The sequence below is a fragment of the Anser brachyrhynchus genome (genome assembly GCF_964034855.1).
Source record: "Anser brachyrhynchus genome assembly, chromosome: 8".
Lineage (NCBI taxonomy): Eukaryota > Metazoa > Chordata > Aves > Anseriformes > Anatidae > Anser > Anser brachyrhynchus.
The window spans coordinates 21,886,466-21,912,541 of record NC_137702.1 but is presented as its reverse complement, the minus strand read 5'-3'; the positions used below and the strand labels follow the sequence as shown (position 1 = coordinate 21,912,541).

The 26,076-nt window shown below is 60.0% G+C and overlaps 2 protein-coding genes and 1 long non-coding RNA gene across 6 annotated transcripts; 1 reads left to right on the top strand and 2 right to left on the bottom strand.

Annotated features, from left to right (window-relative positions):
* Positions 1-1,501: 1,501 nt before the first annotated feature.
* STX6 (syntaxin 6) lies at positions 1,502-16,145 on the top strand. The gene is made up of 8 exons (XM_080602003.1): positions 1,502-1,659; positions 4,268-4,437; positions 5,045-5,139; positions 7,012-7,074; positions 8,725-8,847; positions 10,094-10,200; positions 11,786-11,880; positions 13,722-16,145. The coding sequence occupies exons 1-8, from the start codon at positions 1,568-1,570 to the stop codon at positions 13,796-13,798; spliced, it is 822 nt and encodes a 273-aa protein (XP_080458129.1). The 5' UTR covers positions 1,502-1,567; the 3' UTR covers positions 13,799-16,145.
* LOC308198844 lies at positions 5,595-7,005 on the bottom strand. Its single transcript, XR_013954248.1, has 2 exons — positions 6,027-7,005; positions 5,595-5,761 (listed from the first exon to the last, which is right to left on the bottom strand). It is a non-coding gene; the product is annotated as an uncharacterized lncRNA (long non-coding RNA).
* KIAA1614 lies at positions 14,905-24,456 on the bottom strand. 4 transcript variants are annotated; one of them, XM_080601982.1, is made up of 10 exons: positions 23,931-24,456; positions 22,174-22,695; positions 21,652-21,715; positions 20,396-20,542; positions 18,863-19,971; positions 18,704-18,788; positions 18,369-18,558; positions 17,898-18,013; positions 17,627-17,811; positions 14,905-17,500 (listed from the first exon to the last, which is right to left on the bottom strand). In XM_080601982.1, exons 2-10 carry the CDS (start codon positions 22,688-22,690, stop codon positions 17,307-17,309), a joined length of 2,607 nt encoding a protein of 868 aa, XP_080458108.1. In that variant the 5' UTR covers positions 22,691-22,695; positions 23,931-24,456; the 3' UTR covers positions 14,905-17,306. The 4 variants fall into 4 exon arrangements, with proteins under 4 accessions (XP_080458108.1, XP_080458106.1, XP_080458105.1 ...); XM_080601980.1 differs by lacking the exon at positions 23,931-24,456 and adding an exon at positions 23,313-23,912 and having other exon boundaries at positions 17,898-17,995; XM_080601979.1 differs by lacking the exon at positions 23,931-24,456 and adding an exon at positions 23,313-23,910.
* Positions 24,457-26,076: the final 1,620 nt, after the last annotated feature.

The window sequence follows — 26,076 nt, the reverse complement described above, 5'->3', positions numbered from 1 at the left end:
CTGGAGCAGGAGGTGAGGGCTGCAGCACGGCACGGGGAATTGTGGCAACAGGGTTTTTTTAGTGGCAGCATGATGACCACAGCAAGGGAAGGCAGAAACGAGTCCTGAAAAAGAGAAGCTTTGGCAGCTGGGCAGGGGGAAAGCTGGAGCTCTGAGGAGCATGAAGCACAGGTGGAAATCACAGGCTGATCATGGGGCTCTGCAGAGCACGAGGTCTTTCTGGGACAGGGACAGTCCTAACTGGCTCAGCGTCTCCTGGGGAAGCCCCTGCTCAGCGCAGGACTCATTTCTCACGGCACGTTTGCCGGCGTGGGAAACAAGCCATCCAAGGCTCAGCAAGGACCAACGCAGGCCCTAAAGCCACCCCGCATTGCACCACACCTGACAAGCTGCCTTTTCCCAGGCGTGGGGCTGGCCAGAGCAGGAGGCAGCTTTCTTCCCTCGCTCCACAAACTACAGAAACCAGTTTTACATGTGTCGCGGCCTCCCCACCCCACACTCAATGAGTAAGCGTGCTGTGGTTGCAAAAGCGACCTCCCCGGTTCCCATGCTGAGAAGGCATCTCTGCAAATGGGTTCGGAGCCTGCCCCGTAAGCAAAGCAGCTCTGCCTTTGCTAGGGGGGCTGGACCACGGCCACGTTAGGAAGGCGCAGGTAGGGGCATGCCCTTTGGTCAATGGGGCCAAGATTTGTGGGACTGCTGCTGCCTCCTCAAGAGCCACCATAGCGGGCCAAGATGTGGGGGATTGCTGCTGCCTCAAGAGCCACCATGGGGGCCAAAATCTGGGGGACTGCTGCTGCCTCCTCAAGAGCCACCATCAGGACCAAGACTTGGAGGATTGCTGCTGCCTCCTCAAGAGCCCCACTGGGGCCAAGATGTGGGGGACGTCTGCTGCCTCCTCAAGAGCCATCATCGGGGCTAAGATCTGGGGGATTGCTGCTGCCTCAAGAGCCACCATGGGGACCAAGATTTGGGGGACTGCTGCTGCCTCCTCAAGAGCCACCATAGGGGCCAAGATTTGGGGGAATGATGCTGCCTCAAGAACCACCATTGCGGCCAAGATTTGAGGGACTGCTGCCTCCTCAAGAGCCCCATTGGGGCCAAGATTTGGGGGATTGCTGCTGCCTGTCCCGTGGGACTGACGTTCCTCCTCTGACAGATTTTCCAAGCCCAGGGCTGCCAGCACCCACAGCCGGGAGCCCCACGGCGGGGAGGCTGTCCAGAGAGCAGGGCTGAGGGAACAGGGACCCTCACCCAGAGACGGGTTGGGGATGGAGGAAAGCCAGGCGCTGCCCCCCGTGCTCCCCCAGCCCCATGGCACGGCAGCTCTGAGGGGAACACTTCCACCTCCCCACCAGCCTGGGGCTGCCGGGCTGCCGCGACCCGGCCCCACCGGCGTCTTCCCTTCCCAAAATCACATCAGAACTGAGGGAGGGGGGACCCCGGGGCAGCACAGCCTCCACCCCCGGGCACCCCCAGACCCTGAGGGACACCAAGACCGAGACCGGGCTCGCCCCGGGGCCGGGCTCCGCCATGACGGGGCGGAGCGGGGCCGGGGCGGGCGCGCATGCGGTGCGGGGAGGGCGGCGCGGCGGCCGGGGCGCTCGGCGGCGGCGGCGCCATCATGTCGATGGAGGACCCCTTCTTCGTGGTGAAGGGGTGAGCGGCGGCCGGGGGGGGCCGAGGGAGGCGGGGGGCACCCGTCCGGGGCTGGGGGGGCGGGATTGGGGCTGGGGGGGGGGTGAGGGGAGGAGCGAGGGTTGGGGTTTGGGGGGGCGGTGAGGGGAAGGGGGAGGGTTGGGGGGAGTGAGGGTTTGGGGGGGCTGCGAGGAGGAGGAAGGGGTGTGGGGGTGTCTGTGAGGGTTGGGGGGAGCGAGGGGGAGGGTTTGGGGGGAAATGAGGGGGAGGAAGGGGTGTGGGGGGTCGGTGAGGGTTGGGGGTGTAGGGGCTGGGGGGGCTTGTCATGGTTTTGGCACTAAAAATAAATAACTCAGTCCCAGCCAAACCCCCTGACTGGGGGGCTGCGAGGGGGAAGGTGAGGGGTGGGGATGGGGGGGTCTGTGAGGGGGAGAAAAGGCTGGGGGTGGGGTCAGGGAGGAGAAGAGCGAGGGTTAGGGCTGGGGGGCTCGGTGGGGATGAGGAAGGGACATAGGGGCGAGGAGGGGCATCCAGCCGCACACCCCCGCTGCTGTCACCCCAAAGCCAGTCTCAGCCCCCCGGGATGCCCCCCCCCCAATCTCAGAGCCCCCCAGGTGCAGCCCCGTACCAGGCGGACGTTTGGGGCGCCCCTGCCCAAACTCCCCGCTGCCTGCCCAGGGGCTCTCGGAGCAGAAGGAGCCCCCGAAGGCACGGCCCGAGGCGAGACGCAGGCAGAGGGGGGCTGGAGGTGCGCTTGCTGCAGGTGCAGCTCCTGGCACGCCGGTGTGGTGGCCCAGCTCCGAGCCAGGTGGCAATGACGAATGTCACCGTGCGGTGGGCAGCGTGGGGCTCTCTTCCAGGTCACCCCATCGCTGGGGGTGTCCCCAAAACGCCAGAGCCCGGTGTTCGTGGGGAGCGAGAGGATCAGGCACCGGGCTGGGGGAGAAACTGCAGGGAGGACAGCGGCACTGAGAGAAACCAAGCAGAGGAAAGCCTGAACAAAGGCACGACACAAAACAAAGGCGGTGGAGGCCGGAGGAAAGGAAAACCGTAAATAACAGGGTGAAAGCACCTTAGCCGGCATCTAAAATTCAGCATGGAGCCACCTTCAGCTCGTGCTGTGCATTGGTGCCCTACCCAGCATCAGAGGGGAGCGGTGGGAACGGCCCAGCAAGTGTGAGAGGTGTGGGAAAGGCAGCTGGTGCAGCCAGCAAAAGCGAATCGCTGCCAGGTCGAGCTGGTGCTGGGGGGAAAAAATAGGAATCGCCATGGGTGGGGAGCAAACGGCCTGTCAAACTTTCCAGAGAGATTCCCGTGCCGCAAGGGGAAGGGCTGGGAGGGGAGACGGGACCTTCTGCTGCTCCTGGCGTTAATTATTAGCCAGCAGATTGGGGTGGAAGGGGTTGGTGGTGGCTGGGCCCAGCCACATTGTGTTTAGTTTGCTTTCCTGGCGTTCGTAACTCCTCCCAATAGGACATCCAGCTTTGCTTTGAATTCCTGCTCGCAGGTACTTCCCCAAGTAAGCTCAGGTGAAAAAAACAACTTTTTCTAGCAAGTAGTGGAGGGAACAAAGTGCGCCAGATCCTTGATGTCAGCTGCTGACTTCAGGGCACTAGATGTAGCAGACGTGGAGACACAGATGTGCGAGAAGAGGAAGAACACATGTCATGGTGCAGAGAAACTTCTGCTTAGGCAACAAAACTGAGTGCTTCAGGCTGTGGTGCAAGGTAGAGAGAGCTGCAGTCCTCATATCCCTGCAAGGGCTGCAGGGTGCAGACATGGTTCGTCCGTTCTGGGCTTCCCCCCATGGATAAACTCCTTTGCTGGGGATAAATACCTGCATCTTACCTGGATGCTGCCTGCAAGCTCTTGGGCTAGTGGCCACCTTTCCATGGGCTATCACAGCAGCGTATTTGTCTGCATCCCTCGTCCTGGCTCCCCCTGTACCTATAAACTGCAGCGTTTGTAGGTACAGATCATGGCACGTACCGACGGTTACCTGCTGCTCGCCCCACACCACGAATGCAGTGTTCGGTGCTGTCAGCAGAGCCGGCGTTCCCATGCCGTGAATGCGCTCGTCTCCAAAAAGCTTAGAGCAGCAGAAAAGACTTCTGTTCCCTAAGCCAGCGTAGTAGAGCTGTGTATTTTTTTTATGCTAAATTAAAATAAACAGCGCTGCACTCAACAGTCTGCCTGACTCTATTGTGGGGACGGGTTCCTGTAATTTTGTTTGCCCTTGGGGTATCCTGCTCAGGTAGTCAACAGTCTTTAGAGGAAAGCTGTTGAGAGGAATGCAAAATACTAATTGCCGAGGAGCAGCCTTGTTCAGACGCTCACGCTGCCCTGTCTTGCCTTCACGACACTCAGCAGAAACTGCCCCTAAAGACATAGCTCCTTTCATTAATCGTGGGAGCTGACCTGGAAGTTGTTAGTGCTCATCACTCTGTGCTTCAACAGGAGGCCAGGTTGTCCAGTGGGTAAATTCTTATTTTACAAAATAAACTAAAGATGATTGAAGGAAAGATGTCTGGGAGGAGGCTGCGCTTCCAAACCCTTTTGGATGTGGCGCTGCCCCAGCGTGACCGCTGACTGTAATCCCTTCACTTCTCTTTAATCACCACGACTGCAGGGAGGTGCAGAAAGCTGTGAACACCGCACAGGGGCTCTTCCAGAGGTGGACAGAGCTCTTGCAAGATCCCTCCATCGCCACACGAGAAGAAATTGACTGGACCACTAATGAGCTCAGGAACAATCTGCGGAGCATTGAGTGGGACCTGGAAGACTTGGATGAAACAATTAATATCCTTTCTGTGGTCCTTTGGAGGTTGGGGCGTGCAGTTCCTGAGTTGTAGTGAACAGCTGAGCACCAGTGCTTGCTAGTCGTTACTTTTTGCAGAAATCAGGACTGTTTGGGATTGAATTTTGCACGTACCTCAGCTTTTCTCAAACGGCAAATGAGAAAGGAAGGCAAATGTGTTCAGCAAAAGGATTTCCCTCTGCCTTTTTGTTTTCCTTTTGACAAGGTATATTATAAGATGCTTTGTTCTAAAAAGCCTGTTGTGCGGTATGAATTTGGGTTTCTGGGTAGTCAGTCATACTCTAGGCTGGCTTCCAGAATTATTCCTTTTCCCTCGTGTTCAGCTGAACGCTCCCGAAAGCGCTGCAGAGCACTGGAGAACCAAAAAAAAGCAAGGGAGAAACCTCATGCTGGTGCATGTACCGTGCTGAATGCTGCTGCCATGCTTTTTTTTTCCTCCAGTGTCTGGTATTTTGCTAATGAAATTCGGGGAAAAGGCACAGCACACTGGAAACGTGCTGCTTCACAGACTCCCTCCAAGGCAGTCGGGGTCGGTGTGTCTGTGTGTACTGAACACCACTGACGGGGACTCCTTGACTCGGTTCCTACGCATCGTTGAGGCGAACCCTCGGAAATTCAACCTCGATGCAACAGAGCTGGGTGTCAGAAAAGCCTTCATCACGAGCACGCGGCAGGTGGTCAGGGTAAGGACCCGAGGACCTGGGGGGGAGCAGAGGGAGCGGCAGGGGGGTGATTAGGCGGTGAAAGGAAGGAAAGCTGGTGTCGGTGCTGAGCAGGGGAGGAGAACAAGCCTGCTACCCCCCTGCTCTCAGCCTTCCTCTTCCCCAGTGCTCCCCTCCAGGGGCTGCTTGGATGGGGTCAGAGCAGCAACGGCGCAGGGTCCCCACTGCCTAGCGCACTGCTTTTGTACCGATGGACCTGGAAGCCTATAAAAATTGGAAAGGAAGACTCAGAACCCCTCTGCCTTGCAGGGGAAACTGCAGCCTCCCTTCAGAGGTAACGGAAGCGGTGACTGTCCTGTGCTCCTATCGCTGGTTTTCAAAAACAGAGTCCACTTTGAACACGGACAGCTGTTTAAAGCCTGGTGTTACTTACGTGGTGACTTCAGCTTCCGACTGCTGCAAAACAGTCAAAACAACCATTAGCTCTATTTTTAACTCGGGGAAGATTTTTTTTTTCAGTTTAAGCTCACTCTCGAATACCAGTCCTTCAGAGGGAGGCAGGCCTGGCAAAGCTCTGCCTGCTGGGCAGCGGTTTCACACAGCTCAGTGCTGGAGGCAGCGTTGAAGAGCAGCTCAGTAGCACCTGCAGGAGCAGAGGCGTTTATTCACACAGTGGTTAGGGAGGATTCAGAAGCAAGAGGGGGATTTTAACAACTTGGTGGTAATAAATAGAGAAGGAAACATCTTCCCAAAAGCCTCCCTGCCTGGTAACACACTGTTAGTTAGGAAGTGCTCTCCCTATTAATAGCTACGCTGACCGTAGCTTACTTTCTACTTTCCCTCATGATTTGGATGTTCCTCCTCCACGAGCTGCACTGCTGTGGCTGGCAGCAAGCTTGTTATCCTACCTGCAGTCCTGTGGGCTGGACGCAGCTCTTAAGGTGTGCGGCCTGGGATCTGATTCTGAAAACACACCGGGTCCAGCAGCGGGCATGTGCTCGCCGCCTTGCCCTCGGTGTAGTCAGCTCCCCAGACAAACAGGATGAGGCAAGCCTGCTTTACGGGTCCTCTTTTCCTGACTGAAAACTGCTGGCTAATGGGTTTTGGAGCAGCGTCTCTTGCTGTTAAATGAAATTCTTCAGTGGCATTGCGCAGCTGACTTCCATTTGCCACGGGGGGAGATTCACGATGCAAAGCAGCCTGTGCATTAGCTGCTGAGAAGTAACTGAGTGGGATCTGCTGCTCTGGTGATGTATCTCCGAACAGTAAAATATACCTGGTGACATCAGAACTGTGCTGGTGGATGAGGTGGATCAGCCTAATGATCAGCATACGCTGGATCATATAAAAGCCATAAAAACTTCACATTGTAATTGGTATCTTTCTGTGGCGAGCCATCTTTTACAGGAACTCGAGCAAAACGTAATTCATAAGAGACAAAACGCAGGCACAGTCAGAGAGGTGGCCACAGGGCAGGACATCTGTCTTGTCCTATGCAATATTAAACCTGATGCAACTGGGAGTAGTGCAGGCTATAGGCTTCCGAGACATTCAAGAACATAACTCTTCCTTACAGCCTATCAATGGGAACGTTAGTATTACACAAACCATAGCCTTTCTGGCTGCAGCAGAACAGAACGAGTAGTAAATAAGCAATATTTTCAAGATACCCTATTGCCATTGATTCTGGTATTAGTAAAACAATGAACCGCAACAGAGCTTTTAACAACATCTTTCCAGACCCATCAAAAGAGCATGTTTTCAAAGAAAATCTTTCTTCCTCCACTCCCCCAAAGAAAGCTTGCTGGTTATAGACAGCCTGGTAATCAAACTGAAGCTGCCTGTCATCTCAAATCTAATGCTCACGTACTACTTCTCTCTTTGAACAAACAGGAGATGAAGGATCAGATGTCAAACTCCTCCGTGCAAGCACTGGCTGAAAGGAAAAACAGACAGGTGAGAATCAGAAATGGGCAAGTTAAGTGAACGCAGTGGCTATTTGGTACTTTAAAGAGCGAGGAGGATTTATCAGCTCTAGCACCTGTTGTTTTTAAGATACGTGTTAGGTGAAACTTTAATTTCCACGTAGTCTGGGGTCCCACATCATAAGGTAGAGCGTATAGAATTGATTAAAACTCCCTAAAAGCTGTAATTACAATATATATCCCATTTTGCAGCTCATCCCCTTAAAACCATTTATTCTGGGAAGGGGCTTGTGTGCTGCAGCAAAGCTGTGTGTTTGAACCATGCCTGTCTTGCTGACCTGAGAGCATTGGTTCTCGCAGGCACGTTGCTGCCCCCCTCCTTCAGGCCTGTCTGAAAGCAGTAAGTCACCACTCACCATCTGTCTGTGTCTTCAGAAATGGTTGTGTACAACCGTCAGCGTTGCATCACCCTGCAGAAAGGGGAATCTCCCTCTGCTTCAGGAGGAACAGTCAGAATCCATGCCTGTAACTGTAATCCTGTGCTCCGCTGTATTTAGGAGCCAGGACAGCACATACCCTTACGAATAGCTACCGCTCGTAATAGTTAACCGTGTAGGAAGACGGAGGAAGTTCGAGGAGTCTCAGGTTGTCTGCACTTGTAACCTAAGGAATAGGAACAGATGCAGCTTGTGCTTCTCAGCTGATGGGGAAACTGTAAGGAGATCTCTGAACTGACTCCCAGAGCTGCCTCTGTAGAAGTTGGCATGCTGTTCATACAACAAACTTACCTGACTGCATCGGTCTCACCACTGGTGGCAAAAACGACAAACTGCAGCAAGCTGCTGAGGCACAGAGCTGATTCCCGAGCCTTTTACAGGCTTGACTGAGGTGCTTAGCAAAAAGTGGAGAAGCAGAGTCCTGTACCCCCTTGCTCACCCAAGTCTGTAGCTGTCTCTGAGTTTTGCTGCTTTCCTTTCCTTTAAGCTCCTGCTAGCTGCAGGAGACCATATGGCCCAGCTCACGCGGCGACATCTGGTCAGGAAAACTGATTTCCCCTTGCCGCCTTCCTCTCCCTTCCCCAGCCCCTCGCCTTCCCTCCAGACCACAAAGCCTGAGCTGTGCTGGGCTGCGGCAGCTTTTCCAGCATGCCTCTGCGTCCAAGAGGCTGGCTCTCGGCTACTGGTGACCTGACCCTCGTGGGCTGGGGCTGCCAAACAGAGGCCTTTCTGTGGAAGCTGCAGCAAAACTTCCTTGCAGGGCCCAGGCGCGCTCAGCTGGGAAGCCACGTCTCTGCTGCCTTTGCACAAGCCTCGCCGTTGAGGTTGTAGAGCAGGTAGCAAGGGTGATGTGGTACGCTGGCAACTCAGCAGTGCGCCAGAGGAACGGGTAACCTGAATCGAAGAACGTGATGCACAAACCTGCTTACACCGTCTGTCGGTCGTGCTCCAGCCCTCCCGTTGCTGGAGCAGTGTTTCTGCAGTATCAGGCCGCAGAGGTTTCCTACGCTGGCACTGCATTGTTGTAGTTTGTGCCAGCACTCCGAGTAGCGATAGAGCAGGAGGAAAAGGATGCTGTGTGAGTGTGTACGGGAGCACTGCCGTGTCCGCCTTCCCGCTACACCCTGTGGACGGACTGTGGGCAGGCACAGGGGCGTTGCTGAGGGGTCTCTGCGTCTGTTTAGGCACTCCTGGGAGAAAGCGGCAGTCAGAGCTGGAGCTCCGGACCTGACAAATACAGCCGTCTGGACCGGGAGCTGCAATTAGCAAATTCACACTTCATTGAGGAGCAGCAAGCTCAACAACAGGTAAGGCAGCTGGCACCGTGCAGACCGAATGGCTCTGCCTGCCAAATGGGCGTCTCGGGGATGGGGGGCAGGCTGCAGGAGCCAAAAAAGAATTCCAGTCCTTGGCTGGTCTGGATCCAGGAGCCTGAGAGCCGGCGTCTTAGCGTGCAGCATATCCCCGTGCGTGTGCTCCACGTACGGTGCAGCTTCGGATGTATCTTGGCGCGGTTTTTAACCGCTGAGGCTTCAGTCTTCTGCTACATACAGAAGGCAAACAATCTGGAAGCTGTAGTGTGTGAAGTTTTCGTAGTGCAAGGACTGCCGAAATCCTTGGGGAAGTAGAAAGCTTGCAGCCAGAAGAGCGCGCATTTCTTACACAACTTTCCCTCGCTGAAAAACGAGCTGGCGTTTGCTGTTGTTTGTGCGCATCTTCATCAGAACAGCGAGGGAGCAGGAGCACGTGGCTGCTTCCTCTTCCTGCCTTTGTCAACATGAGATTCGTGAGAAAGCCTGCACGAGGGCTTTGCGAGAAGCCCTGGCAAGGTGCTTCCCTGGAGCCGGGGGAGTTTGCCTGGAGCGGTGCCCGAGCAGCACAGACCCGCCTGCAGCAGCCCACGCAGGCACGGGCCCTTAAATAGGCCGCTCAGCGGAGGCAGCAAACTGCTAAAGCTCCTGACGCTCACCAGCACCCCGGCTTTCAGGCGAGTTTTACCTAGTGACTGGAGGAAGATAAATAGGCTCAAAGTAGGTAACTAGGGTGAACCAAATCCTCAGCGTGATTGTGCCCTGAAAGTGACTTAAAACATCAGCAGACCTATTCCTGTGGCACACTGAGAACCAGACTTGTTATTTTTAGCTGGAGAAGCTGCGACAGCCTCGGACTTGCATTAACCCCCTGTTAACTGCAGCGTGCCCTGGGTTAGGCACCAGCACGGGTCCTGCTGCAGGCAGCAAAGCTGGAGGAGGTTTTGCTGGCCAGGTCCTTCGGCTTTACAAAGCCGTCTTGGTGGTGAGTGCAGCAGGGAGGGAGCATGGCTAAGCTGAGGCTGAGTTTGCAGGCACGGCAGGGGGGACTGCAGCCAGCTGTGCTGCAGGAGGGCTGGGGGGGCTCTGCTGCTGCCGCCACTTCTCAGGCATTCCTTAGAAATACAGTCCTGGAGATGTGGGTCTGTTCCAGGCACCACAGTGGTGATTGTCCCTCCAGCTGAGCAGCTGGCCCCGATGCAGCAGGCCTGTAATCACCCGTTCCCTTTCTCGTTGCCCCCAGCTGATCGTGGAGCAGCAAGATGAGCAGTTGGAGCTGGTCTCTGGCAGCATCGGGGTGCTGAAGAACATGTCGCAGCGCATCGGCGGGGAGCTGGAGGAGCAGGCAGTGTAAGTGGGAGACGTGGCACCAAAGGGTGTGGGGCTGGCTGCGGCACACCTGGGGGTCCTCGCTGCCACACCTCTGCCCCCGTTCAGTCCCTGAATTTCCCAGTCCCTCGGGCAGTCTCTCCTAGCTCGTCCCCTCCAGCACCCTAGACTGCCTTTGATTTCAGGCGGCAGAAAGCATTTCTTATTGCAGCCTGCGAGGATCCAACCACAGTCTTGTTGCTTTGAAAGCCTGCACCTGGGGCAGGTTTAGCTGCCAGTTTACCTTGCCTTCTCTCTTACTCTTTTTTTAAACGCCACCCTTAAGGCACGCAGTACTGCTCCTTGACTTCAGGCAGCCAGCAGTACTGAGCAGATGAGGGCGGGCACTGCTCTAGTAGGGACACTGGGTGCTTTCCCCCTCCGCAGGGTTTTGGGCTACCCATGGAAAACTGCACGGAGCTGCATGACCCGGGAGCTCAGAGCTCTGCCTCACCAGCCGTAAAACATGCAGCACAGAGCTGCGTTCATAGCTAAAGCTAAAAATAACCCTCACCCACACAAAGGGTTAAGGGATAGCTCGCAAAGTCATTTGTATCCAGCCATTTACATACAAATGAGATTTCTTTCCCTGTGCATGTCCTTTGCAAACAAGAGCATAAAGTTTCCAGGTATGCAGATTAACAGAGACACTTGGAGGGTTCGTTTGGCTGATGGGAGGCCGGAGGGCGATGCCCCACGTGACGTGATGTCTCTGGTGGACAGGAGGAACTTTAAACCACCTCCTGTGGGAATTCCTGCGAAGCAGGTCAGTGTGGTGTGTCCGTTTCTAGATTACCTCATAAGCGATCAGTGCTTGCTAGACAGCAGCAGATAATTAAGGCAATACAAGTTTTACAACTCCTTGTTCTCCACCAAGAGAAGGTTTAACAAGTGCCCTAGAACTCCAAATGAAGGAAGCTGTCCTTTTAATCGCGTTAAGCTTTAAAGTCCCACTCACTGGAGATGAGTGGGATAGCCGTGATGCTGGATGTGCTCGTCTGTCTTCAGGTGGGTTCTTGGCACTAACAAAACGCGGCTTCAGAAGGGCTTCCAGATCATTGCAGCTGCTGTGTGGAGGAACTGGAGGGGTAACTTCCATACAGAGCTTAAAAGCACCCTAAAAGCTATTGCAAATCCCATTCCTGTTTGGTATGTGACTGGTACAAGATTTTAGCTTCAACTGCAAGCCCTGAAGGGATTTAAAGCCCAAACTGGCACCTAGATCTCGCCATTCTCTGCTAATCATGGATTATAAACAAGACTTTCCACTTAAAAGGAGGACCCCTGCACACACTCCTCACCCTGTAGATACGCACAGAGTTCTTCTCTGAGCACTTAGGGGGACCAGACCAATGCGTGTCCCAAATGACTTCTCGCTTTCCACCACAGCAGAGCTGCTGCTCCAGTTGTCGTCCCCGCTTTGGGTGCTTTCAGGAAACCAAGCTGCTGGGCTTTTCTCTGCACTGATCAGCTTGGCGCTTTGGTCAGCGTACGTGGGCACGCCGAGCAGCTCTGGAGGCCCGTGTGGCTTTGCTTGGTGACGAGTGCCGTGCTTCTCTGTCCCCAGGATGCTGGACGACTTCTCCCACGAGTTGGACAGCACTCACTCGCGGCTCGATAACGTCATGAAGAAGCTGGCAAAAGTGTCTCACATGACGAGCGGTAGGTCCTGGGAAGTGGGATTTGGCCCCAGAAAGGGAGAGACAAGTGCTTGGGTTTTAGGGCTGGGGCGCTGCGTGCTCCCACCCACCCAGAGCCGAGCAGAGGGGAGGGAGCAGCTCTGGGTGCACAGAAGGTTGGAGGCAGGGAAGACTTCCAAAGCTTGCAGCTGCTTGTGCCCAGACACTGCTCCACAGCCTGTCCTCGGCCTTTGTTTTATTTACAGATGCCTTTCTATTTATGTTGTTACTGCTGCAGTGGGAAAATCCCCTTCACAGACGATAGGAGGGAAGGCTCTGCAGCCTCCTGCGCTGCTTGCACGTTTCCCAGGCCACCTGCTGAGCAAAAGCTTTCAAGGTGGCATAAAACTCTGCCACCGTGCGTGCGTGGCTCCCCCCCGCTGCCGAGCCCCGTTCCAAACCTCGCCTGCCCTTGGGCCGCTGGCGCCAGCCCTGCAGACGCGGGGACTGTCGGCGTCTCTCAGCTGATGGAGGAAAGAGGCGAGATTTCTGCGCCGGGTGAGGCCGAGCCCGTGAGAAAAGCCCTTATAAGGCTGCACCCGAACCCGGTGGGCTGGCGGCTGGCCGGGCGCCACGGGCAGAGCAAACAGGAAGCTCCTGCCTGCCGGGAAGTCCCTGCCGCCTGCCTCCGTTGCCCCTCTCGGTGCTCGTGTAGCTGGTGGAGGCAGCAGCGAGAGAAGAGAAGTCTGCTCTGCGGGACTGGGCTGGCCAGGGAAGTCACGGGGTTGTGGAAATAGGGCCCCATCCACAGGCTCCGTGACAGCACAACCACTGGCAGATGTTGTGTGTCTCCCCTGTCCTCTGGGAAAGACGCTTCCATCGTTGCGGAGTGCTTCAGACGGCTGTGAGAGAGCGTTGCTGCTGCTGCTGGAGTCACACAGTGACAGGACTGGCTGGGAGGGCTCTGTCCCAGCTCTTGCACCACCACCCTGCAGGGGCTTTGTGCTGCTGCCGTTGCAGACGTAGCCACGGCCCCGCAGCAGCTGCGCAGCCTCGCGTCCCACCCCCAAAGCCCGCTGCAGACAGAGCTCATCCGGGGCGAGTCAGGCACCGCGCGAGTAATGTGGCTTCTGCGGTGCAGCCCCAGCTCGCATCGTGACCATTGCTGGTGCCAGGAAGTCGGAGCCGAGCACGAATCCAGATGGGGGGAAACTTTCACCGTGGGAGCAGAACGGTGTCAGACGTCTTAGAGCAGCAGTGCGGGCTGACGGTTTAACTCTGTAAAAGGCATTAGGACATTTTTCCAGAAGAAAGCCAAGGTTGCTCTGGTGGTGCGCCGAGCGCCCTGGAGCAGATCCCAGAGGCGATGCAGTGTGGAGCATCTGCAGAGCGTGCACAGGGGCTGGCAATTTGCAGAAGATGTGCTGGGGAAAACTCATTCCTGGCACTTCTGAGGGGAGCTGCAGCAAGCTCTTCCCAGCAGAGCTTTTTTAGGAAGCTTTCACTGCCCCCTTCTTTTTCCTCTGGCAAACAGGGTTACTCCACAAACAAGCAGCAACACAGCAGCCCTCTGCATGTTCTTCCCGATCACTTTTGGACCAGTTTATCAAGTCTGCTTGAACGTCATTGGGGAGAAACCTCAAAATTGCACAACTGTCCCAAAAAACAGCAGCATCCTGGAGAACAAACGCTGTCACCCCGTGGACTGTAGTGATGAGCTGGCAGGGGACATGCTGCTTGTCCCGCTGTTCCAAGAGCTGCTCCTTCAGCATTTATGGCTTCTTTAGCTTAAATGGGAGTCCTAGCAGTACGGGGAAGAAAAGCTCTTCCCCAGTTTTCCTTCTGTGTTAAGGTAGGGAGACTGACTCTTCCTTTTCCTTCCAGATCGACGGCAGTGGTGTGCGATTATCGTCCTCTTTGTCATCTTGCTGGTGGTGCTCATCCTGTTTTTTGTCCTGTGATGGACTGAACTTCCTCGGACGCCTCTTCTCCATCCCCCCGCCCCTATAGCATGGGGAAATGGAACTCTCACTGTTTCCGTCCGCCCAGAGATCCCCGTCAAGAAAACCTGCACCCGGCTCTCACCGTTCTCCTCCGAGGACCAAGGCTTGGCTCTGCCCCACGTCTCACCGGGCCCCGGCGAGGGCGGAAGGAGGACAGGAGCAATTTGTGGCTCCCCCACATCATCGAGCTGCCTCCTTTACCCGGTGTGGTGTGATCTGGACCCAGGCAGCCGGGGGGGGACTTTACCACTGCGCTTCGCCCCTCGCAGGTATGAGCCAGTCGCAGTGGTCCCGTGTGGACACAGAGCAGTGAGCCCGGGGGGGCGCAGGGGGAGGAACCCTTTCACTGAGCATTACAAACTGCATCGCCAGCCCGGGGGTGCTCGCCAGGCAAAAAAGCGTTACGGGGAGGAGCAGAGCAGGGCCGTGAAACCCCCCGTGAACACGCACCCACGGCCTGGCTCAGCGCCGCCCCGATAGCACCGAAACACTGCAGCGCCTGCAGCAAGGCATTGGCCTCCCAGACCCCTTGGCAGGAGCTCGCACGCTGCGGGTAGGTGAGCTGTGGGTGTAGTGTCCTGCCATCGGCACGGGGGGAGCGATTGGAAACCCCGCAGCTTTAATCTTGGGTCGCTGAGAGCTGGCGGCCGACCGTTTGCCCGAGGCTGGATTTCTTAAAGCTTTTAAAATCACCTCCTTTGTTATACAAGCCTCTAAAGCTCATTGACTGATGCTTTCTTTGCCCTTGTATGACTGAGTAACTGCTTCTGTTTAACAGCTGCTTCCCTTTGGCAAGTGATTTGTCAGGTCTGAAATAACTTATTTTTTTTAAGGAAAAGAACTTTAAAGATTTTTTGATGACCATTTGAGCCACATTCTTTCTGCAGATGCAGGACGCATTCTCAGAGGAATGGAGCTTAACTATGTATTTTAAGTGCATATGAACTTGTAAATAGGATGTCTTAATTTTTCCCAACTGATATTTTTTTGGAAACTTCCGTTGTAAGCAACCAAAAGCCAGGAAACTCGAAGCTAGGTCACGCTTCTGTATGACTCCCCAGTCATACCTTTGGGTTGTTTGTCACCTAGATTGTCTCGGCAGTGGTGAATTAGGATTTAGCCAGGTAGTCGATACCAAAATGAAATGAAAGCCGACCCTGGCAGTATTACTGGGGAGAAATACAGGTTTTGTGCCGCAAACATTGACTACAGGAATATGGGACGGCTCTTCTGGAGAGAAGAAACTTCTTACTAAAGCCTGCTCCCATATTTAAGGGTGTTTTTTTTCAGGAGGGAAAGACACCAAACGCCAGGCTGACTTACACCTTCCATCTGGCTCTCAGATGGGGCCGGGGGAGGAAGTTAGCTGGTGCTGACACTAAGATTTCTGCTGAAATTGCAGACCAGGCCCCCAGAGTCACACTCCTGAGAGGGAAACTCACCACCTAGACCGCTCTGCCGCCCGGGAGGCTCAGCCTGGGCTGGGCACTGCTCCCCCAGCGGGGTTTTTGGCTCTGTTGAGGCGCCTGCGTGGTCGCTCCTTGCGGGCACACGGCGGCTCCGTGCCTTTCGCTGCCGTGCCAGGGCAGCTTCTCTTGCATCTAACGCACACGTGCCCTTCACGCCAGGCTGCACGGCTGACCGCGGCGGTTACTCTATCATTGCAGAGCATCTTGTTGCTTTTGGTTACGCTGTAAGAAACACGTGCTGTCTCCTTTCCAAGGCTGGCTATCGCGGTGGCTGCGCTTGGGCTCAATACCTCTCTGAGAGTAGGTTTCCCCAGAGGTCCGTGGTCATCCTCCGGGCACGGGCACCACGCGGTCCTGCTGCTGTCCCTGCCAGCCTTGTAGTTGCGGAGGGGATTCGCGTCCGAGCACCTGGGGCTGCTCACCCTCGCTGTGTGGGACTGAGAACGGAGCTGTGCCCATGGGACTGCCTCCTGTACAGCGCGAGAAGCCAGCTCCAAAACGTGCTGGGGAAGGAGAACGCCGCCACGCCGACCTGCCCCTGCTGTCTGCAGGAATTGGCGCTCCTCCGTTCCCCACGGTATTTTCAGCACGGTCGTGCATCCTCCAGGAGCAGCTCCTGGTGCTCCACGCAGGACCGCGCTCTCCTCTGCCCGACGTGCTGCCGGAGGGCAGCCCAGCCGTGGCGCTCGTGCGTCTGTCCCAGTGTCACTGCTACCCAACCGGCTGCGGGCCGCCCCCCCTGTACGTTTGCTTTTCCCGTTGGTGGTGGTGCTCCCCTCCCTTACTGCTAAATAAACGCGTTTCTGCTGCCCGGCGTGTTGCAGCAGAGGAAATCACTGGTTGCTCTTGCAGGAACCCTTGCTTTTGGGGGGGGGGGCATATGGGGGGGTCTCCAGCTGCCCAGAGGCGGACTGCAGCAGCTCGATCCCACGGGTGGCTGGCAGCGTGCACCAAGGAGGGGGGAAAGCTCCTGCCAGCACCTGCGGGTATCGCCCCCCTGGGTCTCAAGGCACAAGCAGCGTGCTGCGGCAGGTGAAGGCCGCCCAGCATTTCCTCCTGCCCTCCGTCCAGCAGCAGCCACAGGCACGGGGTGTTCGAGGCGAGGAGCTCTGCCGATCGCGTGCACTTCAGCGCAAGGCAGCCCCTGCGTGCAGCAGCACCCTCACCCCAACACATCCTCACCCTGACACCTCCACCTGCCTGCTGTCCTCCTGCGCCCCATTGCTCCACGCACCAGGAGGGTGCTCTCAGCCCCGAGCCCCCCGGCCTCCACAAGGACGGGGCTCATTTTGCTCCTGGGGGGGGGGTTGGAAAGAAAGCTCTGGTGGCAGCCAAACCCCAGCACCGTCACCATTGCAACACAGATGGAGGTGCTTTAGAGTGACCAGGCCACAGGAAAACAGGCAGCAAGGACCCAGCGCCCAACCAGAGCCCTCCCGTGTCACCCCGCTGCCACACCACAGCCAGGACACTGCGGTCGCACACCTGGGGTGCTCAGCCCCACGTGAAGGCATCCACATCACCCCCCCTGCACCCACCGGCAGCCCCACGTGGCTGGGACGCGTCCCCCACCACCCGTCCCCTCCAGGCCTCTCAGCCCGCACAGCCCCAGCCCAACCACGCCACCGGCCAGCAGAGGGGGAAAAAATTAACGTTTTTATGTGTATATAATATATATATATATTTATATGCATAGATTTTTTTTTTTTTTCAGTTTGAAATAATTTAAAAAGAAACCCACCAGCCCATGGGTGGAGGTTTCCAGCTCTGGCAAGGAACACCCCCGGGGGCAGCTCCTGGGGACGCTGGCGGTGCCCCGGGGCAGGCCCTCGGTCCTGCCGTGCCCCCGTGACCCACGCACCGCACGCAGCAGGGCCGCTCACGGTCCCTTTGTCAGAGAGGTCCGCGGCGAGACCCACGGCTTTGGAGACGTCCAGAGGCGCCTGTAGGCTACCCTCCTCCTCCTCCTCCTCTTCCTCCCGCCGGGCTCCCCGCTGCTACCGGCGGGCCGGGCGCTGCCTGAGCACGCGGAGGGACAGGCTGTCGGCACGGAGCAGCAGCTCGCGGATGCGGGCCAGCCCCAGGCCCGACACGGCGGCCCCGTTGACCTGCAGGATCTCGTCGCCCACGCCCAGCAGCCCCGCGTACAGCTTGGCCGTGCCCGCGTCCGACATCTCCTGCACGTAGACGCCTGCGGACGGAGGCACGGGCGGGTGAGCCCCGAGCTGGCACGGCTCAGCTCACAAACACAATTTAACCAAAAATAAAAAACCAAAAAAACGTGATTTTTGCACAACTTTGGACAGCCCCACGGTACCTGTGTCGGGCCGGCCGTGCCCGGAGGTGAGGCGGAAGCCGAAGGAGCCGTGCGGGGGCCGCTGCAGCTCCAGCTGGCTGGTGCCGTCGGGGAACACCTCCACCACTCGCCCCACCGTGCGCGGCAGGTCGGGCGTGCCGATGTCCTCCACGCTGAGCGAGCGCCGCGGCCCCGAGGCCCCCGTCCTGCGGGGAGAGGGGTGAGCGGAGGCCCCCGGGGCACCGCAGCCAAGCGCGGGCCGAGCACGGAGACAGCCCCGTCCCCGTCCTACCTGTCCCTGGGCCCCGGCTGCGGCAGGAGGTAGGCGCTGGCGCGGGGCGCCTTGCCCAGGAGGGCGTGCAGGCTCTGGGCAGAGGTGGCTTTTCGGGGCTGGCAGAAGGGTGACACCTAGTGAAGCGTGCCCGGCTGAGACGTGCGGCACCGGCACCCCAACAGCACCAGAGCCCTCCCAAATCACTGCGGTTTGACCCCCCCCCACCTCGCCACACCAGGACAAGTGCCAGGGTGAGGCGGGAAACACAAGCCATTCCCCAAGCTGAATTACCCCATCTCCCCTCCCAAACCTGCGTCTCCACCCCTTTCCCACCCACCATTTCCCATTTGTCTCTCGGCATTTCACACCCATGGGACACAAGATGCGTGAGCACCCCGTGCTCTCCCAAAGGCAACAAAACCCCAGCCCCGCTCTGTTGCAGTCCCCAACCCCCCCCCCCCCCCCCCCCCCCGCAGCATTTTGGCTCACCAGGGACTGCAGCGAGGGCGATTTCTTCACGCCGGGGCTGCTGCTGGGGGCCGGGAGCTGCTCCATGCTGTAGCAGCGGAAGCGGCCCAGGCGCTGCTTGGTGCTCTGGCTCAGGCTGCTCAGGAGCTTCTTCAGCCCCGAGGACGCCGAGGCGCCGCTGCCCTTGCGGCTCACCGCCCGCGCCGGCTCCCTGCAGGGATGGGGATGATGCCCCCAGGGTGTTTAGCAGCGGCTTGTCCCCAAAACAGTCGCACACGCCCCACAGTGTGATTTCGGGGAGGTGCGGAAAGGTACCCGCCGCCTCGCACCCTGTGCCAGGCACGCTCACCACTCACCCAGGCGCCGTGCTCCCGTCCTGCTGCGCCCTGGGTGTCCCGGCAGCATCCCCAGAGGGCTCAGACCCAGGCTGTGGCAGTGCCCCTGCAACCACGGCGCGATGTTGGGTCCCCAAACCCACCAGAGACACCCCAGCACCCCCTGCCCGCAGCTCTTACCTCCTCCTGTCCCCGGGCTGTCCTGCCCGCGGGTGTTGTTGCAGTTGTTGGTGGACAAGGCACGGAGGGGGCTCCCCGGGAGCCAGATGGGGCCGCAGGGACCCCGCCGCTGCCCCACGCCCTCGGGTTTGGGGGAAGCGCCCCCAGCATCGGGCTCCGGGCACCGGCGGCTGCTGGTGAGGTTTTTCCTGCAAGGCACCTGGGAGCAGGCTTTTTTGGTGCTGGTGGCGCCGGTGACGGGGGGCGCAGGGACACGGGAACCCCCTGCTGGCTGCGAGGAGGGGGCTGGGGGCTCACCGCTGCCCGGTGCCTCATTGGGGTCCCCCCCATCCCGGCTGCCAGAGAGCGGGGGGCAAAGCGCCCCCGAGCCCACAGCCCCAGCCCGGGGGCTGCTGGCCACGCTCGCCCCCTTGCCAGCCCGCGCCTCTTTCTGCGCTGGGGCCCGGGGGGCCCGGTGGCCACGAGCCCGGGGGTCCCGGTGAGCCCGCGGGTGGGGGCTGCGGGGTCCCACCTCCTCGCTGTCCGTGCGGCAGCTGTCGGAGGTGTCGGTGCTCTCCAGCGCCGAGTCCGCCTCGTCGGCGCGGCGGATGTCCCCGATGTAGGTCTCCTTGATCTTCTCGGTGTGGATGCGTTGCCGGGAGGGCAGGATCCAAAGCGGGGACCCCCCGGGACCCAGGGGCCGGGATTTGGGCTCTGCCTGGGCAGCGCCTTGCCCTCCACGCTCCCGTCCACGAGCCATGGGGCTGCTTTCGGCCGGCTCGGCGGCACCGAGGAGGGAGCCACAGGCTCGGCACTTGCCCCCAGTGGGGACGTCACCGCCCCGGGCTTTTGCGGGGCCGGCTCCATCCCCTGGCTGCCCACGGGCTTCGCTGCCGGCACGCTCCAGCGCCGAGCCCAGCGGCCGCCGGTGCCGCAGGCGCTCCAGGTAGCGCACCTCGGCGTCGCGGGCGGACTCGTCCTCGAAGCGCACGCGGGATGGGGAGGGTCCCCGCGGCCGCCGGGGCCCGCAGCTGGACTCCCCGCTGGACGAGTCGCTCAGGCTCCCGCCCGCCGGCCCCTCGCCCTCCCGCGGGGCGAAGCTCGGCCTCGGCGTCCCGCCGGGCTCCCTGCTGCGGGGACAGACGGGCGGGTGGGCGAGCTGCCGGGGCTGCCCGGTGCAACTCCCCGGCCTTGCTCGGCTCTCCCGCGGGACGAGGCGCGTGGTCAACCAGCACCGAACGCGGTGACCCCACACACGGCCTCCTCACCGCCCCCCAGCACTGAGCCTCCAGCGGGGAGGCAGCGCGTGCCAGCCGGGAAAGTCAACTCTCCTGCACAAACAGTGCCTCTGCAGTGCCTTAAAACACCACGAGTCACCCCAAAAATATCCTGCAGCAAAGATTCGACAGGTGGCCAAGAGCAGGGGTGCTCCTGGGGCAGGGAGGATGGGGTGCAGGACCCTGGCCCTGCACGTGCACTCTTTGCAAGCACGCCTGCGGGTTTTACGTGCTAAATCCACGTGCAACACCCCGATATCACAGATTTGGGACTCACCTGGGGCGCGGGGCGGTGGGGAGGAGGAGGAGGTCGTGGCTGGCGCGCAGCGGGTTCGTGCGAGCCTTCATGCGGGCGCGCTGCAGCAGCTGCTTGGCCTGCTCATGGCGCGGGCTCAGCTCGAGCTCCTGCCCGGGAACAAAGGCCCTGGGGGGTGGGGGGGCAGCGGGGGGAATTAGCGAAAAATAACAGGGATTAGAAGCGGTTTAGCCGTGACGACGCAGCTCCGCAGGGAGGGACCGGGGCCCAGCCTCCCATTGCAGGGGACACCCCCGCGGGCAGCCCCCGGCGCTGCTGCGCCCGTGACAGCAGCCACCTGGGGGGGCTCAGCACCAACCCCGGGGGTGCTGGAGCCTCACCAGGGGCATCCCAGAGGTGTGTGGGGAAACTGAGGCAGGCGCATCCCCAGCCCCAGCCCCGCAGGTTTGGGATGATGCCCCCGGCCCTGCTCCCCTCCCGCTGTGCACCGGGGGCTTCCCTGCCCCAGGGGGGACCCGCGGCTGCCCGAGGGCACGGCCCCGCTCCCGCGCTGCCCCTGCCGTTGGCCATGGCCCTAATCCCCCCGATTAAAATAATCAGCTCGGGCTGTCACTTCGGGGAACCCGGCGTTAACCTATTCGAGGCAGGAGCACAGCAGCCTTTGGGAATCCCCCCTCATGCCAAGCCGGGGCAGGGGGGGGAGTCCAATCCCCTTCACCCCCTGTTTTGGCTGCCCCCATGGGCATCCCCTGCTCTCAGCCTTTCACCCACCAAGCTTCAGCTGCCAGAGTGCTGGAAATTTGATAATTGCCATAGAGGCGTGTTTTCACCCCAAATTGCTGCCCCCATCCAGCCTCTCCCCCCCGGCCCAGCACAGCCCCCGCAGCCCAGCTCACCTGCCCGTCCCTCCCCCTATTTTTAGCCCACAGCGCCAGGGTTTATCATTAGGCCAACGAGATTACGAGCTCCTGCCTCCTCTAAGCTCCTAAGCACCTGCGGCAAATTTCTGCCCCGCTCCCCTCTCCTCCCCTGCAGGACCCCAAGCGCCCAGCACCACACTGCCACCGGCCTCGCACCCAGCGCCGCACAACGCCGAAACCCCCCGAGCTGGAAGGGACTCACGAGGATCAAATCCAGCTCCTGGATCCCCACAGGACCGCCCAAACCCCAAACCAAGCCCCACGTTTCGCCAAGCCCCCCGCTGCACCACGGGGCCCCCAATTCCCCCCCCGGCACCTTCTGTTCACCCCCAGGTGAAGCCTTTGGGGCCGACCCACCTGCAGCCCTCGGCGTCCTGCAGCGAGACCCCCGAGTCCCAGTCCCCATCGCTCGCCAGCACCTCTGGGGTGGGAGGAGAGGGAAAGGTGTCAGTCAGAGCCCCCAGCCCCTTCCTAACCCCCAGCCCCCTGAGGTGAGCACCCCGTTCTGGGGGCCAATTCCTCAAATTTCAGCTCCTGAGAGCCCAGGGAACCATTTCAGCACCCGGGGCAGCCCAGTGCAGGGCGCATTGGCAGGGATAGAGCCCGTTAAGGCGTGCGCTTTGGAAGGAGAAATTAATTCCCTTTTCTGGCACTGCCTTGCACAGGGAAAAAGCCTAAAAACCTCAAAAACCTCAGGAATCGGGGCGGGGGTCCCTCAGCCCTGATTTTATCAGGGCAATTTCCCCCCTCTGGCCCCGATGCCTGCATTAGGGCCAGGAACATGCGCCCCAGCCTGCTCGAAGCCAGCCCCACGGCCTCCCACTGCCTCCACAGAGGCGTCGAGGAGGATCCGATCCCTCCCGCAGCCCCGGCACGCACCGTGCGCCGAGCCGGCCGCCGCCAGCCCCAGCACCTCCTGCAGCAGCCGCCGGTTCCTCTCCACCCGCTCGGCCAAGGAGAGCGGCTCCCAGCCCGCCACCGCCCCGCCGCCATCCGCTGCCGGGGGGGCACCGCCCCGGGACCCCTCCTTGGGGTGCTGCTGGCTGCCCCCCGGCACCCTCCGGGTCCCCTGGGTGCCGTGGGGGGGCTCCGGGGGCTCCCCGGCGTCCAGCAGCCCGTCCGTCAGGTAGGTGCGGAGCTGAGCCCGCGGCTCCGCCACCGCCGCGTCCATCCCGGGCTTCCCCCTGCGGGGCCGGGGCTTTTTGGGCGAGGGGCGCTCGGGGGGAGCGCTGCTGGTGGTCGTGGGGGCCCCCGGCCGGCCGGCGCCCCGCTTCTCCTTCAGCGCCTTCACCTTGCTCTCCAGGACGGCGTGGGGGCCCCGGGGGGGCTCGGGGCGCTCCGGTGATGCCGGGGGCCGTGGGGCTCGCCCCGGCTCAAGGCGCCGGCCCCCCTCCATGTGCCCTGCGGGGAGAAAGCGCGTGAGAACGCAGCCAGGGCGTGCACACGTGCCCCGGCACATCTCTGCACCCGAAACGGCGCGGAAGCGAGGATACGGCCCCGGGGAGGTGTGCAGGGGAACACCATCACCCAAACACGATGCCAGGCAGGGAAGCAGCACTTTCTGAGCCCCACCGGAGCCCCAGAGCCCCCGCAGCACAAATCCCACACGAGAGGCACCTTGCCGAAGGCGCCAGCAGTGCGGCAGCAGCCGCAGCCCGCAGCTCGCCGTGCCCCCGCAGCCCCCGGGCTCGCACCTCTTGGCCTTGTGATCCCAGCGGCCCCTGGCTGCTGCCGCCCCCTGCGCCCCCCAGGCCAAGCCCCCAGCATGGCCACGGGACCCCCCCGGGGCTCCCCGAGTCCCCCGGGTGAGCTGGACCCCGCTGCCGCCCCCCGGGCATGGGGAGCGGAGGGGACGGGGTGTGCGGGGTCCCCGCAGAGCGGCGGCAGCGGGAGGCGAGGGCCGGGCTTACCCCCGAGCATCAGGAGAGGGCCGGGATGGAGGGAGGAGAAGGCGGAAGAGGGGAAGGAAGCAGGGGAGGAAATTAAAAAAAAAGAAAAAAAAAAAAAGAAAGGCAAACCAGCAAATCCCGGCCCCTTCAGCCCAGCCCCAGCTCCGCTGCTTGGCCGGCCCTGCCTCCGCCTGGGCCTCCTCCTCCTCCTCCTCCTCCTCTCCGGGGCTCCTGGCCAAGCCCCGCACAGCCCCAGCTGCCGGAGCCTTTCCCCGGATAACCGATGGTCCCAAAGGGTGACGCCAAGCCCGGAGCGGCCCCGGGCCACCCACAGCCCTTGGGGACGTGGTGGCCCCACAGGGAGGAGAAACCCTACACCCACACCCCGTGCCAAGGCCCGGGAACCTCGTCCTTTGTTTGTCCAGCCCGGGAGGCGAGCGGAGGGCCGGGATGCTCTGCACCCCCGTCCCCCGGGTGCTTTCTCTGCCAGCGGGCTGAAGGCCACCAAACCCCGCGGTGTTGGAGCATCCCCTGCGAGCATCGCTCCTTTGTGGATGTGCTCCGAGGCCAAATCCTGCCCTGGCCCCGCGGCGAGCTGCAGCCATGTATTAGCACCCCAAAAGCCAGCTTGCACCCCAAGAGGACTCACCCTCCGTGCTGGAGCACCAAAACCCCATCCCCATCCCAGAGACCCCCCAAAAACCCACCCCGGCTGGGGCAGGAGCCAGCCCCGGGGGCACCGCTTACCTGGAGGCAGCGGGGCCGCCGGCCCCACGGGGACCAAGGGGAGCTGCGGGGGCCATGGGCGTCCCGGCCCCGCTCCCGGGCCGCCGCTTTAAGCCGCGGCTTTTGATATTCCTGATTGGTTTCATAATCCCGATCAAAAGGAAATGGCCAGGATTATGAAATTGTTTTAATCCTCCCGGCTCCCGCCAGCACGAGCGGCGAGAAATCGCGGTTATCTTCTTAAAACGTCCCCGCCGCCCGCCCGCCAGCCTGGGGCATTTCAATTTCCGCCGGCGGCCCTGCCCTGAAAATCTCCTGGGGCCAAAAGCGAGCCCCAGGGCTCCGCATCCCTGCCAGCCCTGCCCTCAAAATCTTCTCGGGGCCAAAAGCGAGCCCCAGGGCTCCACACCCCTGCGCGAGGACGAAGCGAGGGCGGGCGAGGACCCCGCGGGCGCGCGAGGAGGGCGCACAGAGTGGTGAGACACGAGCCGTCAGACCGTTGGAAAACAAAGAGCTTGTAATAATGAAAAAAAGGACAGATTTCGTAACCAATCACTTTTTCCTTTTAAAAACACAATCACAGTAACTTTGCTTTTATACAACCACCTAGAAACTATGAAACAGTATCACATTGTGCATTTTTTTTTTTTAAACCTACTTATCAAGAAGGGTATTCCACACTCCAAAAATGATATCCATTTGGGAAGGAAAGAGGAGACAGCTAACAGCGCAGTCACAGATACATCATGAGTCCAAGCAAGCGGCAATTTCTTTGTCCTCACCTTTTCCACTTAGCCAAAAAGAAGAGTGGAGAAGGGGATAGCGAAAGAGAAAGGAGGAAAGAAAGAAAGCACCCACAGAGGACTAATCACACTCCATAATTACTTTGGACATCTACAGGTCAGGGCTTCATAGAGTAATCGTTCAGACCAACACAGCAAAAACGATCCGATGGCCTTTGGAATCAAACTCAGGTCAAGGAAATGCTCGAGGCAGAGCTCACCCCCGGCCACGCGTGCCCATGGGGTGGTGGAGGTGAGGTGGGCCCGGGGCTGGCTTCGTGCCGCCAGGAGGCGGCCGCGTTCCCTCGGGTGCTGGAGGCAAAGCGCCAAGCACGGCCTCCATCGCTCCTTGGGACACCTGCGGTGAAAACCCCAGGGGTTTTCTCCTCCCGACCTGACCCGGGCCTGCATCGCCTGCCTCTCCTCCGAGCAGAGGGGGAGCCCTGCTCCTCGGGGCCCCCGCAAAGCAGCTGTGAAGGTCAGGACAAGGAGGATTCGCCAGGGAGGTACCAGCGGTCACTTCCTACCGCGAGCGGATCGAACTGCTCCACCTGGGACTTCCTCCCCGTGGCCAAAGCCACGCAGGGGGGCCAGAGCCGAAGGGGGCACCGGGGAGCTCCAGGTAGCTGAGAAACCCCGGAGGCTGCAAATCCCAACCCGCGACCCCGAACTCCTCACCCCCTGCAAGCCGCGGATCCCTGAAAGGGCGGATGGGATGGAAAGCAACAGGGAGCAAAGAGAAAGGAGTTCAGAGGGAATCCCCCAAAACCACTGCCCACACGGCAGCATCACCTCCCCTCAGGTGGAACCATCCCCAAGGGCTCCAGCAGCTGGAAGAGGCTTCCTGCCATCCTCAGAGCCACGCACAACCACGGCCCCCGGCAAGCCTCAGGCCACGAAGGCAAGGAGAAGGCCTCAAGACCACCGAGGTGCCCCAGCCGTACCATCACAACTTGAGAGCAGCCTTCGGGCACATCCCAGCACCTGAAGTACCAGCCTAAAAACCCCAGCTCCTTATTCTGCTCCCCCGTCATTTCTAGATTGCTCCCCAGCTTTTCTCCCCCCCGGCAGTGTTTTCGAGTCCCCCTTTCAGTTCCACCAGAGCCCACCCACAAAACTCGGCCCCCCGCTCCCCTTGCTCCAGGAGCCCGGCACCATTTCCTCTCCACACCTGCCTCGCTCTGCCGGCCAGATGTTCGCAGAGACGCGGGGCCGCCCGGGTTCTGGCACCGACCCTCGGGAGGAATCCGCGCCCCGCGTTTCTCAGGAGTCTCCGGTGGGTCGGGAACACGCGCCGGGGAGACGGGGTCCTTTAACAGCCACGCTGCCAGGAAGTCAGGCTGCTGTCCCCAGAGAGCATCCTCCCTGCCAAAAGGGACGGCGTT